This window comes from Tigriopus californicus, chromosome 3 (genome assembly GCF_007210705.1).
Source record: "Tigriopus californicus strain San Diego chromosome 3, Tcal_SD_v2.1, whole genome shotgun sequence".
Classification (NCBI taxonomy): domain Eukaryota; kingdom Metazoa; phylum Arthropoda; class Copepoda; order Harpacticoida; family Harpacticidae; genus Tigriopus; species Tigriopus californicus.
In genome coordinates, this window is record NC_081442.1 from 2300122 (window position 1) to 2314845 (window position 14724).

General features: G+C 41.7%; 1 protein-coding gene across 9 annotated transcripts in view; it reads left to right on the plus strand.

Moving 5' to 3' along the window:
* The window catches only part of LOC131877610 (gamma-aminobutyric acid receptor subunit beta-like), a 30509-nt gene extending 19007 nt beyond the window's left edge, over positions 1-11502 (plus strand). For 3 of the 9 annotated variants that reach the window (XM_059223334.1, XM_059223327.1, XM_059223335.1), the window contains 6 exons: positions 761-987; positions 4527-4609; positions 4773-4910; positions 5407-5691; positions 6199-6365; positions 7670-10589. In XM_059223334.1, coding sequence (XP_059079317.1) covers positions 761-987; positions 4527-4609; positions 4773-4910; positions 5407-5691; positions 6199-6365; positions 7670-8206 — 1437 coding nt within the window. In that variant the 3' untranslated portion in view covers positions 8207-10589. Of the gene's footprint in view, positions 1-760; positions 988-1903; positions 2131-4526; positions 4610-4772; positions 4911-5406; positions 5692-6198; positions 6366-7669 lie in introns of those variants that run through there. The other 6 variants (XM_059223328.1, XM_059223329.1, XM_059223336.1 and 3 more) reach the window with 6 other exon arrangements.
* The last annotated feature ends 3222 nt before the right edge of the window (positions 11503-14724 follow it).

Consider the following 14724-nt stretch of genomic DNA (forward strand, 5'->3'; position numbering starts at 1 on the left):
AATTATGGACATACCTCAACCTAGCCTAGTCATAACAAAAAGCCAATTCAGCCGCATTGAGGCTGTCTGTAGAAACTTTCGTCTGATTTGTAAGTCAAGATATAAGAGCTGCCAGACATACGTTGAAAATTGCGTTTTCTTGAGCTTCAAGAAAGCTATGGACAGGACGAACCTGCATCATGACAAGACTATTGGTGCAGCCCTGATGCCAGTCTTGGCCATCGAGGTACGTCCATAGTTTTCAATGGTTTATGTCTTAATGCATAATTATTTGGTATTTGGATAACAATTAATCATTCTGTGAGTTAATGTGTTTCCTAAAATCTTGTGAAATTGGGGATGTTTTTGGAAGGAATCCCTCCCATCAAACCTTAAAGTTAAATTGTAAGAATATAAAGAATAAGGAACAAAATAGGAGCAAAAGCAGCCTATTTATCAAGAAATAAGTGAAAATGAAAGCAACCCTATTGAGATGTGTAATTATCATGCTTCACTTAATTTGGGCAGTTTTCAGGTTGAAAATTATATCTAATTTGAGGGTAGCCAAGAATGTTCCAAGTCGGTTTTTTTTAGACCTGATGATTTTGTTGCTGATTCAAAGGAGCAAAAAAAAAATTATTTTTGACAAGACTGCACGGGCTTCGTTCATTTTGATTTTGCTTCCGTTCCTGAGCTCTCCTATTTGTTTTGCTCTCGCGGTCTCTGCGTGTTCCTTTACACCTTCAAACGTTTTGACGTTCGTTTCACCCGCTTTTTGCAGGATTTCACCCTGGACATGTACTTCCGGCAGTTTTGGCGCGACCCAAGGCTGTCCTTTGACCGTGGAATCGGCCTTGAAAAGCTGGTTGTCGGGGCAGAGTACATAAAGATGATTTGGGTGCCCGACACCTTTTTTGTGAATGAGAAAAAAGCGTACTTTCATGATGCCACCACTGACAACCAGTTTTTGAGAATCTTGCACACAGGGGCCATTTTGAGAAGCATTAGGTACGTGGTCGTCCTTGCCCCTGGGGCTTCTTTCCCTTCTGGTCTTGGCGGCCTTATCTTTCGTTATGAGCGCCACCAGCACCCACTTTCAGCTGTCAAAGAGTGTTGCTCGGTCAGATGATCACCACTTTCTGGCGGCAAAGTTCTTTGAAACGTCTTACTTCTTCCTCTTTCCACAATAATAAAACCTTAACTACGAATATAACGTATGTTTCCAATTTGGCCCGCATTGTGGCTTCACATTCAACGTTGAACATCGTAGAATAAAATACCGTATTCTGAACAGAACTTTATCTTAAAACAAAACAACAAAAAAAAACGTATATTTTGAAGCTGCACAGATAAAAAGAAATACTAAAACCGGAAACAAAGTTCCAACTCACCACATTCGGGGATCTCTTGTCACTCCTACATGCACAAAATCCACAGAGATACAACTGCCACCCACCTTCTTTCCCTGCTTAATCTTGAACACTCTCTAAATGGAATGTATATAGAGCGCCGTTTATTGACTAACTACGTACGTAATTCTGAAGTCGTCGTTCACCAGTTCTCTAATTAATCTCTTTACATGTCCTATGCCGGAGTCCCGCTAAAAGTTTTCCATGGCATGAAGCAAGGCTAATAATCTATTACCATCGAGTTACGTACAATAACCACGGTCTGCCCAACCCACTTGTCAGTTTGTTGCTTCTGTTTTGGCCCCCACACTTACTTCTCTTTGGTTTTGGTTCTCTTGAGTTGTTCCGTCTCTTTTCCTCGCCAGTCAAAAATCTGCGAAGCCCTCCGAGGAACCTGGTCTTCTCAAGATGGAATCCTGGTGGATGAGAGAGATCTCCCTGAGCACACCTGTCACTCGTCCCACCCGTCCTGAGCGCCCCTCCCCTTAACCCGTTGTGTCTAATCTTTCTTCCAGGATTTCACCTTGGACATGTACTTTCGGCAGTTCTGGCAGGACCCGCGTCTTTCCTTCGAGAGTCGGCAAGGTCTCAAAAAGTTGGTGGTCGGGGCCGAGTACATCAACCTGATTTGGGTGCCCGACACGTTCTTTGTTAATGAGAAAACGGCCTACTTTCACAAGGCCACCACTGAGAACCAATTCCTCCGGATTCTACACACCGGAGAGATTTTACGAAGTATTAGGTACAGTAGCCTGCCAACGATGAGTGTGAGACTGAGCGAAATCCTCGCATTGCCCGTCGCTTCTTCTCCTCCTGCTCCTATTTGTGTGCTGACTGCAGACTTCTACGTAATTGTTGTGAGCCGATCATCCCAAATGGATAGATGAGCGACTACTGTGTGTGTGTGAGTGAGTACGTGTGTGTGTGCGTGTACGTCATGGATAGATCAATGGAGAATGGATGGATGAATGGTCGAATGCATGGAGAGAGAGAGAGAGAAGAGGGAGTAGTATAGCAGGATTGATTGATTGATTACATAGCATATTGACATTCTATCCCTTTGATGTCTTTGACCGATAAGAACTGTAGAGCTTGGGCATTACAGTACAATAGACGTAACTCCCGACTATTTGGAGCAGACGGCATCATCTCCATTCCCATCCAACTTACAGTAACTTACACTCTCCAGTTGGACGGAGGAACTTTCCAAATGATCTCATCACAGAGATCAATTGAGCACGGTTCCTTGACATCACAGAAAAAAAGATCAGGACCGAAGGAAAGACATTGGTTCGAGGCTCAAGCGAGGCTCACAAGTTAGCCGCTTATGGAGCTCATAGATCTGTATCCATGACAGAGAATTCCTTGCTGTGCGAAAATTGCAGTGTGTGCTTATCGTATGTACCCTGCATTGAAGATGCATCTCATTTTTTGGGCCCTCCCCCAAGGTTGTTGGGAGGTGCTTTCGACATCAAGTTTCTTCCCAGCACTTTATCGGTTGTCCTTGCTTGCCTTGAAACCTTTGGTATTTGGACCAATTATGTTCAGCCTGTAGCGTTTTTTCCTTTGTTCCTGGCACATCTTTCTGACAACGTGAAGATAGAACTTTCAGCCAACTTTCCCTACTGCGATCCACCTTCACACATGGTGGCACCACGGTTGGAACAAATCCAATTATGTGGACCATCCCAGTCATTCTATGATGGCTCTTGTAATCTAGGCTTCTTTATTGGTCTAGACTAGCTGTGTTTGATAAAGCTTGTTAGTTTTGCATTCAAGCTGATTGTCCGGTATTGAACCTCATGTCTGAGCCAATATCACCGTTCCCTAATTGGAAATGAGTCTTAGTGGACATGATGTTGAGAACGTTTGAGCTTTTCCGAGGGAGACAAGTCCCATTGATCGTCATGACAAATCTTTGTGGATCATGTTGTTCCTCGATCAGAATCTCTCCTTTGCCCTCAAGAGGCCTGTGGAGATGGGATGGACGGACGTTTGTAGGTAGCAATGGAATGAGCCATTTCCCCCTCACTAATGGAGAGTGGTTCTTAGTTTTCAGATTAATTGAGACCCCTCACGCCAGTCTTTATTTTGGCCCCCTGATCATATTCGCATGAGGATTGTGGACTCATTGGATTTTCTCCTTCATTCACTCATACTACTGCACATTTGCATGCTTTCATATTGCATTAGGTTTTCTCGTACTCCTCTCAAAGCAAGTACGTTTAAATTCATAATCAACTGAAGGTTGTATTTATGGCTGATAGAACCAGGGATAATGCTTTAAACCTTCATTATATTGTTCGGTTTCAGCCTGAACAACTTAAAGTTTCTTTTAATAATGATAAAAAGGATTATAACTCGCTTGAAGTGTTCTTAACTTTAGATTGGTTTCACATATTCAACTTATCGTCCTGATCAACAACTTTTCCTTAAACAAAGTAAATGGCAAAATTTCCAACTTCAAATTTTCAAGCAAAAAGAGCAGTAAGCACGGCAATAAGTATGTTCCTTCTTTCCAAGGCATTGTGCTTGACAACCACAAAAAAGCTCTTGGATAATAACATTACGTTTCGTAAGTACAATTTCTGTTATTCCTATTACCTTCTTGTCACCAAAAGCATTTAGTTACATAAAGTCTTTATTCCTGAAGCGTTCTCTCTAATCAAACCTCTTAACTCACCAACAACGTAGACTCCGTCATATCGTACATTCTGTACACATCCATTGACAGAAATAGAAACCTATGTACACACATCCAGAATGAGCCACACTGATCCAATAAAGGCCAAGCTACCCTTGTGCAATGTCTGACCTTAGTCTGGCCTTGGTTCGGCTCAAAATTGTCACTAGAGACATCGATCAGGGTCCAACACCGTCCAAATGTACAATTAGAGACAGGTCACGTGCCAATAATGTCACATTGGGGTTCAGTTTGCTCTTGAACTGAACTCTCTACATCAACACGTATACATACGACAGACCTATTCACTGTGCATGCATTTCTACAATACGAACTCTGTGGCGTTGGGCGCGGGATTTCATGTTCAATCATGTGTGGCTCCGATTGTTACGCCTTATTCCTAAGCTCGGTGGAACTGTGTGATCTCTAGCTCTGATAGTTGCGAATTCTTTCAGATTGACCATCACCGCTTCTTGTCCCATGGACCTTCAGTACTTTCCAATGGATAGGCAATTGTGTTACATCGAAATCGAAAGTTGTAAGTTGACCAAAATTGCTGTATCATGCAATACACAGTATGAGTATTTGATTCATGTAAATTTTACTGCAATACCATACGCCTTAAAGTCTCTTGATTTTTGGAAAAAAGGGATTTTGAATTGATTGGACACAAAAAAATGTCTCGTTATTTTTCATTTCAGTTGGATATACGATGAGTGATATTCGATACAAGTGGAATGATGGGTTGAATTCGGTGCAGATCTCAGCTGACGTGTCACTCCCACAATTCAAGGTTTTAGGGCACAGGCAAAAAACTATCGAGGCCAGTCTTTCGACAGGCAAGTACATCAACGGCTTTTGAACTTGAGTCTTTGTGATGCAGTGAGGGAATGTCCGAGGCTTAAATCGAATTGAGGCCGGAAAGCGAGGACAGACCTATTAAGATAAGGCCTTTTGCCGGGGTGTCATCCCTTGCATATGAACAAAAACCGGGTCCTTGTTCCAATTTTGCTAATTTATGACCTCTTATCTCGAACAATAAAAGGATCTGGAGAACTGATGGTCTACCCGAGCCTTTGGTACTCCAGAGAGATCGATTTCTTGCACCCATTCCTCTCTGAAATGTCCCTTCTAAGTAGAGAAATCAGATATTCAATTCGTGATACCTGAATTCCGTTGGATTGCATTTTCGACTCGATTCGCGTAGGAGACATTGAATTGGCCTTTGTCTTAGGGGAAGTGCTCTTTTAGAATCCGATAATCTAGTATTTAAACTAATGGAAAGATTCTACCTTTTGGGGAGGCAAACCATTTTGAATCTATCCTTTCTTCCAGGCAATTACTCTCGGTTGGCTTGCGAAATCCAGTTCGTCCGTTCTATGGGCTACTATTTGATCCAGATTTACATCCCATCCAGCCTGATCGTGATCATTTCCTGGGTGTCTTTCTGGCTGAATCGGGGTGCCACGCCCGCTCGAGTCAGTCTGGGTGTGACCACTGTGCTGACCATGACCACCCTGATGGCCTCCACCAATGCCGCTCTTCCAAAGATCTCTTATGTGAAATCCATTGACGTGTACCTTGGCGCCTGTTTCTTCATGGTGTTTGCTTCTCTGTTGGGTGAGTATCCTCAATCTTGCTTCGGACGATTGGTCACGAATTAGGGGGACTAATCTATCAAGTCCCAAGATGGCCTCTCAGCTTTAGCTCTAACTTGCTCAGACGTTTATGAGCGATTACCTGCCGAGACTTCAACATTTGTAGTGATCATTAGTGCACCATGGAGTTTTGAAGTTGGCCTCCAACCCTCTTGTCTTTTGGTTCTTTTAACCTTTTTTCGGCCAGTGCCCTAAAGATGTGGAAGGAGTTAAGAAAAATGGCCCCCAGTTATTCGTTGATTTGATAAGGAGGTTGCAAAAGTTGAAAAATGGCAACTTGCAAGCTGTGGAACAAAGTAGAAGTGACGTCTGAGCTTGATTCTTCAACACAAAGCTCTTCGAGTAAGTTCTAAGTCAACGGGGTCAAGCACCCGCATATCTCAGACAATACACTCTACGTGGAAGCCGACAATTGCCAACGCTGTTCCACCCAGACCGGATTCATTTATCTTGTTATCACTTCTTCCAGAGTACGCCAGCGTAGGTTACATGGCCAAGCGGATCCAAATGCGCAAGAACCGCTTCCTGGCTCTGCAAAAAATGGCCGAGCAGAAGAAAAATGAAGCCATGAATCCGGGCGGACCTGGCTTGAACGATGGTGGCCCTCCGGATCATAATGGTATCCCCAAGCAAACGGTAGGTTCCGTCGCCCTTGCCACGCTTTTTCACGATAACCATCACCCATTACCAAGCCTATCATTCACTTCTGAAGCAGCCACTAGAGACTTTCTTCACCACTGGGGGCTTATTTCCTCCTTTAAGGATGATATCACGATTTCCTCACGTCACATGTACTATAGAACGACGAATACCTTAAGAGCCTTTTCCACAAGTGTGCTTGGAGTTAATGGGCCGACTCGGCAGAACTAGCTAAGAACTTCTTGGGGAGCGGGATCACTGGATTTTTTGTGCAACTTTTAGCCCCTTTTGTTCCACTCACTTGTACATGAACCATAGTTTCAATCTGTCATGAATCGCTCACGCCACCCGTCCGAAATCAAGGCGGTCTTACCGATTCATTGTTTGGATGAACCACATGCCTAAGGGTGACCAAAACAGAACGGTTTCTCTCACGGAGACTTCGCCCTGGATCGGTATAAATGTGTACTAACAACGCTGTGTCAAGTACCGTTGCAAGTTGGTGTCAATTTGCGAGATGTTTGTGTGTGCATTCCCACCTTTCATAAATCAGTGGACCTCCCCCTCTTGATTATTGGGAAACTACCAAAAACTTTGTGTTCCAATTGTCCGGGTGAAAGTGCATTAATGGAGTGTGTTACTTATTATGCTAGAGTACTTTCAAACAGTACACTACAAAGTACTGACTCGGACTGATGATAACATGTTAAGACCTCACGAACGTACGCGCACAACCGCCCACGACTGAGCGGCTCGTAGATATATTCAGGTGCACACTATTCTTATTCTGTATGGGCGTACGTCAACGCAACCAATCATCGGACCCGATTTGGACTTTGAGCGCGTTCTGAATGATATTGTCATCCGAGTGTATAGACCTGAGTGATTTTTTTTTATCTTTGCGTTACCATTATGATCGTTATTGCTATTATCATTATCATCTACTGCAACAACGACTACTTTCATCATGTCTGCATTAAGTTGGGTGCACCCTATAGGCTCTGTAGAGCTGATCCTTATTTCAAGGACAGATTGTTTGTGCCTGCATGTCCTCTCTCTCTCTCTCTCTACATATCTATGCAAAAGCTCAGCATTGTCATAAAACTGCACCACTTTTCGCTATTACTCGTATACTACTACCACAGTACTACTGCTGAACTTCTATGATTGTTTCATTGCTTAGTGCTTTTGTTGGTCAGTGATGAGAGACAAGAAGAGCGCGGGTCTCTTCGTCCCACCACGTGTTTGGCAAGCAAGAACTTAATTGGCTGTGTTCTCTTCCATATTTCCCATGCTTTCAGGAGATTCGCATAAATATGCACGACTTGAACAGATCCATGCCCGTGGGGTCTTCGTCGTCTGTACGCTTTTCCAACAATAAAGGCATCCTTGTCAACTCGCCAAGACAGGTTAGCCACCATCATCATCCCCTGAATCAGCACATAACCTCGGCCTTGAGTCCCATCACGCCGGTGACTACTTATCAGGGTCACGTGCCCATGGCTGTGTTCAACAACCCGCAGATGCAACAGGACTACAATGAATACCTTCTCCCTCCTGACCACCCTCGACATCCTTCCAATCAAGGAGGTCACCACCAGGGCGTGGTGCACAATCCGAAGATTCTCCAATCCCTCACACCCAAACAGATCCGGGACTTGGAGTGCAAAAAGAACTTGCACAAGATGTTGGGCATCGCTCCATCGGACATTGACAAGTATTCCCGGATCTTCTTTCCCATCTCTTTCATCTCCTTTAACCTGATGTATTGGATTATCTACCTTCACGTTAGCGATGAGGTGGCCGAGGATCTGGTTCTTCTTCATCCGGATGAATAGAGAAATCAGAGCGAGGTGTCAATTCACGACCAGTTGTACTTCTCTCTCCGTAGTAGCAAAACTAGTTCTACTACTACATACCTACAACAAGTAGCTGCATGATTTTTGGCACAGATATCAAAACGAGTGTTTCTGTACCTGTACCAACCGTACTTAGGTTCCTTGAGCTGCCTCTGTCTGTATGTAAGTAGGGAGAAACACACTCCGTCTATGGTCACACGGGACACATATTCCACACCCAAATTCAACTAGTCACAATCGGCTTTTCAGGGTGACAGCACAAGAAATCATAATCACATAAATGCAATCCTTCAACGCATACGTCAAGTTTTATCTTTTAGTGATGAAGCTGAGGTGCCAACCCTTTGGCTGACACATACCGCCAACAACCTACTTTTTATTACCATCTGGTCTGCTTAGTCTCAGTGCAGTGGAATACTACAGCTAAAATATCATTGAATGGAATAATGAAGAAGTTCCAAAAGAGGGGCTTTCAAGTAATGAGGTCTTAGGAATCAGATGCTCACATAGCTAATCGGTGTCTTTGAAACATGACCACTCTCAATGGTTAAAGCTCTGGTCCAGTGTTCGTCACAGTCTCGAATTATGTGGCAAATTGGTTCACCAAATTAAATGTGGCCCAAAACACTCAAGGTTAATTAAAGATGACAAACAAAAAGGCGCCGTTGAGAAATCTTTAAATACGGAGGACCAAAAATATACCAAACGTATAAATACAAGAATTCATAATTCAGGCACTGAGTTTGTACTCATATTAAGCTCGAGATAAATAGTGTATCAACCATTGTAGTTCTTCCTTGATCTATGAAAACAGATTCAATGTTCATCGCAAAAAGACAGTTTGTGTACTTCAAACTTGATCACGTTCAAGCGTCTTCAGAGAAAATTATGACAAGGAGATTTAGGTCCAATAAGTCTGAACCTAGATTAAGAAGAGCCTTTTTTGATCAGATGCAGACACTAAGAAAACAATGTAACTCCACGGCAATGGCTATAGAAATTGATTTCCTTAGCACGAACGAGACATCCCTTCAGCTCACCAAATAATATCAGCCACTTAAACAACACTTCCAGTGATCTTCAATCTGTGAAGGTTTTATAATAAGATGATTTTTCCTTCGAGAGCTTCCGTTTCACTCTTGGCTATTTTTGCATGACAATCCGTGTTCAATATCTCGTTTCTGATGTTGATGTTGCATAGGTGTGTTTGCTCATGTAAATGTAGTAGTTCGTTGGTCAGTCTCCTCTTGCAGATTTTACATACATTGCGTTGATGAAACTCTTTATCGTTTTCGTCTCTCCTAATCCTAAAAAAGTTGCACAAAAGTTCTTGAAGCTCTATTTCATTGAAGTTCCTTCTTCAATCCTGGTCATAAACAGAAGAAATAAACTAAAACATGTCATACTACTTAGAAGGCCCTAGAATTCAGAACAAACTCATAAATATACACCTAGTGGGATCCATGGGGAATCAAACAACGTCTACCCCAGTACCCACCCTCTCAAGTCCCTTAGAAAACTCTCTCTCTATCATTGCATTCATCATCCATACTGATCTAAATCCAAAATTTCATTCCGCTAACAACACAACTCCTAAAACACGTTCTTCCTAGTCATGCGATAACAAATGTCATACTAAAACAGATCTGTACATTCTCTTCCTTCTGAACTTTTTTTCTCATCATTCAATACATATGTATACCAAAATTATTCCCTCGAGAAAGCGGTTCCAATAACTAAATCATAGGTTTCTTTTCTGTTCCATGATAATTTAAAATTCTATTGGAACATTTCGTTATAACAAAGGAGAACCAACAGTTGCACAGTTCACATAAAAACACTCTTCCGTGTTCTGTAACTGATCTCCACCCTGATTCATTTATTCGTTAAAACACGTGTGATGGGCTTCTCTTGTAAAGATGGGATTTGGGTGCATAAAATGAGGCTGTTCTTTATCATCATTTCATCCCAAACAAAATATCTTTTCGAACTTGAAATCTGTTCAAATTCAAACATGACTTTTGCTTTGTATCATAGCCCCACCAAATCAACTTTTTCACTCCATCTTACAAACCGGTATTAGTTGCTCCATAACGTCAAATGGCGACATTTCGTCCCGAACTTAGCCCTCCAATAAGCCAACAAAACTTCAAAAATTGAGCATCAATCCTTGATGATAACCCAGTCTCACTTTTTGTACCCAACAATGACCCATCAACTCATTTGGTAGAGAAGCCCATGGGATCCTGACGAGCTCAAACCTTTCCATTCATCCATTGCAGGCCGTTCACTTCAAAATCCGTGATCCCAAGATGCACTGCAAAGGGGGTTCCCGGGAAAGTATCGTCAGCCGCTACCATCACGAAAGCAAGTACGGCATGCATCGGGGCATGCCTCCACCGGTCATGCGGCGTTACGATGAGGAGGCTCCACCTCCACCCCCGCAGCACTACGCCCAGCCCCCTCCTCTGCCCCAAGTCCCCATGCCACCTCCACCCGCAGTCCCACCCGCAGTCCCACCTAATCCTGAGTGCGACATGAAGGAGCTGAACAAGATGTTTGGCATGACGGCTTCCGATATCGACAAGTACAGTCGCGTGTTCTTTCCCGTCACCTTCACTTGCTTCCAACTGATGTACTGGATCATTTACCAGCATCTCAGTGACGATGTAGTCGAGGATCTGGTGTATCTTCACGCCGACTAAGCCATCGCACGAGGCCTCCCCTGAACAATTGGTCACACTGAACAAAAACACCCCGCTCAATCTTGCCAATGCCAACAACTTTCCCGCTCTTTGTTCTCAATGATTTGATTTGGCGTTTCAGCTGTCGCCATGTTTTGTACACTTTGGGCCCTCTAACTAGCGCAAAGAAAGAGATTTTATACACCCAACCCGATCTTTGGCAATAATAATACTACATGCGTATGATAGTTCCATCTCTAACTAAAGGTACATTATCCATTTGTTCCCCTTGTTCCCTTCTTAAAATCACGCTCTTTTTGACATGAAATCCAACAATGCAGACAAACGGGTCATGTTGAGAGAGCAGTGATTGGTTGTTCCGAAGTACATGTATTCAGAAATATTACTGCTACTTCTCTCACTTTCACTCTATCTAGTATACCATTATTATTATCGAAACTGTTTAATCGTGTTGATTCTTGAACCTATCAATGCCAGTTGATAATTGGAGTGTTTCCATTCACTTCATCGATAAAGTTCAGAATTAGTTGTGACTTTTTTCAATAAATTAATCCAAGTGATAAAACTTTACTCTTCTTCTCATCTGCTATTTTACCGTTTATTCGTCCCACCTGATATCTTTATGATTTCGTCAATGCCATTGAATGACCCTCGTGATCAACAGCATGCCGTACTATGTTTGTTCAAGATCATTGCGTAAAGCCGCAACGTAGGCTTGCCGCAAATTAAAAAAAAGGACGAGTTTCAAACTCCAGACGAAAAGAGTCAAGGTTTCTTTGGTCATTTAAACTTCAGATTATGCTGGTTTTCGCCAACAACGTGTATAGTATCTTTGCATGCTAGTTACAACCAACTAGAAGAGTTGCACTGTTTGGATTACTAATGTAAAGTAACGATGCAAAGGTAAAAAAATGAAATCATCCTTAGAATGAGGTCTGCAAAAAGCTCGTCATTGTTTATCTAGAAATAAGGAAAGACTTGAGTATCATGGAAGTAAGAGATCAAGCCAATGATGATGCGTCTTCTTATCTACTTTTGTGACTCGGAAAGGGGAAACTCAACCAGAAACTTGGATCACTTGTAAGGTGATGACTGAAGAAACAGATTCCTTCCCGGATTTTTACCTTTTTGTTTTTGCTTTGATGCTTAGGATTGCCATTTTCCACTTTGTTCTTTGGTCTTGAAGAAGGAGTTTGGATCTACAGAGAACAGAGAAAGGCATTTACAAAGTATGAAGAAACGACAGCAATACAATGGTTAGTCATCTAAAGACGATTTATGACTGCAAAGGTGCTTCATGCTTCAAAAAAGTTCGGCCAAGTGGTATTTTCATAAAATTTTGTACTTGATTAAAGATAGAACTGTTGAGGATTGTAATGAAATAAGTTTATGGTTGATATACCTCTTTTAAACATATTTTGTGTGATCTATCATACATTCTTGATCGGCTATTAATTTTCTAAGGGGAAAATTTTTCCTCCAAATTTTGTGGCATCAAAAANTCACTTTTGTTATTACCTCATGATTGATATCTGTCCCTATATGCAATGCCAGATATATGGACTTGATTAGGGAATTGTAACTAAAGATTAACTGTCATTAGATTTGATCAGACCCACTGGATCAACGAAAAATCTTAGTTTTACGAGGTCCCTCAAGGAGGGGTTCAACTATCATATCGTAGCAAAAATAGCACTACCATTATGCGATTCTGGTAATAGCATTCCGTGCAGAGGTTAAAAAAAGTCTGGAAATGAAAACAGCCATGATTTGATTGAACGAAAATGAAAACACAAAGAGCTTGAAACTATCAACTTTACTCGTAAATTACCAATTAATTGCATGATGGATAATGACAAATCAGATATGATTTTTTTTTGTTTAAATTTCCAAGGATCTAAGAGCACAATAAACACCAGACATGGGAGTAGATTCTCAAAAACTAATAAAGTTCTCGTCAAACCACCTGTGATGATTATGTGCCTTTTACAGGCGACAATATTCGGAAAGTGAGACGTGTCCTTAAAAGATGAACCTACCTTTAATGAGGATGTTAGAACCTGGTTGGAATTGAAATACACCGCCAGGGCAACTGACACAAGTTCTAAAGAGTCATTTGACTTCACGGAGTGATGTTTCAGCACCACAAGAACATACAACCTGTCAGAAAAGAACTCCTGCTGTACCGTACATCCGCCTTAAGTCTCGGAAGCTCTCGTGGTTAACTCGGCTTTTGTTTACACTCCTTAAGACGCTATTTGTTGGCTCAGGATTTCATTGATCCCGAAAGTGTCGAAGGTGGCAGAACCAAAAGAAATCCTCCATCTCAGCTTCGTTGAAGTCGCCCGATTATCTGGTCTCCGAACGCTTTGTGGGAAATTGTGCAATCAGTCCTCATTGTGACGTCTAGTGTCCGTCAATTGCGATTTGGATTGCCTGTTTTTGCCCCGACTGAAGCATTGCTTGGCATAAAGATGTGTCATGTTTAAAGGACATGTCACATGCTAATCCAGGTCTTGGCCATTCATTACGATTCAAGTTGTGGAGCGAGTTGACATTCTAACTACAATCTACATAGAGACGTACATACAATCATGTGGCATTTACAAACTGTTGTGGTAAGTCTCCTAAAACAGAAAACTACCTCATCATCTTGCATTCTAAACGGTCAGATTCGTGCATTTGCCCATTTCACGCCCAATGTCTTTGTTTTTGGGAACAGTCAGGGATTTTATTACGAGTGCTTTTCGTAAGGACTACGCCCATCTTCCAATTCTATGATTTATTGAGAGGGCCTTTCGGTCAATTTCTTGGTATTCATTGTTGTAAAACAATTATACCCACGTTTTTGATAGTTCAAAGATTATTGATTTGTGAGTATAGCTAAAAACATATTGCAATTTCTGACCTGACCACTCCCGGAAACATGGTCTAGAACGAAGAAACATAAACCAAAATCTAACGTGACACGAACAATTTGATCCACGTGCAAATAGCATTAGGCCAATAAAGCCCTAGAGTGTTGGGTATCTGTGGTATCCTGTTCTACCATTGACCTAGTTTGAACTTTAGAATATCCTAAAGCTCAATGTAAAATATGCATTTTATTGAACCCTAGAACTATTTTACCCCAAAGACATTTCATAGCGGATAAAGAAATTGCAAATGTCTATCCCACTTTTATCAATTTATTGTTACCACGACTTAAGGAAATAAAGGGCATAATTACCCTGAACATGCATATCGGTTGTCAGTTTTACCCGAAAACAATTGTTTATGGTTAAAAAAGGTTGTTTCAGTTTTAAAGGGTAAGACGACATTTGGCGACATTTGGGTTCCTTTGTGTCTTTCAACGATGAAGTTGGGTAATAGCATGCAGGGGAATGCTAATGCTAAAAGATAACAATTGGGAATGCGCATACATGAAATCCAGAATGGGCCGAACAACGAGATCCTCCTCTCATTTGTCTGGAGCTCCATCACTATGCAATATGTTTTCCTCTACTTCTTAAGTAAGGAATAACCAGAAGTTCATGCTTTAGCACCTTCCAGGTTGTATTTTTAGGCGTATTTATGAAAGTAATCAAAGATCAACCTTGTATTCAAAATCTAGCCATGTGTACCTAATTTATTTTGTTGACGGCTCTAAGATTGAACGTTGATTATGGGTTCAATGCGTAAACTAATTTGTTACTTTATCTCGCCCAAAAACTAATTAACCTAGGATAAGTTTTAGCTTTGTTAACAAGCAGAATCTTTAATCCCTATTTTGCTGAATTATTCTATCAAATA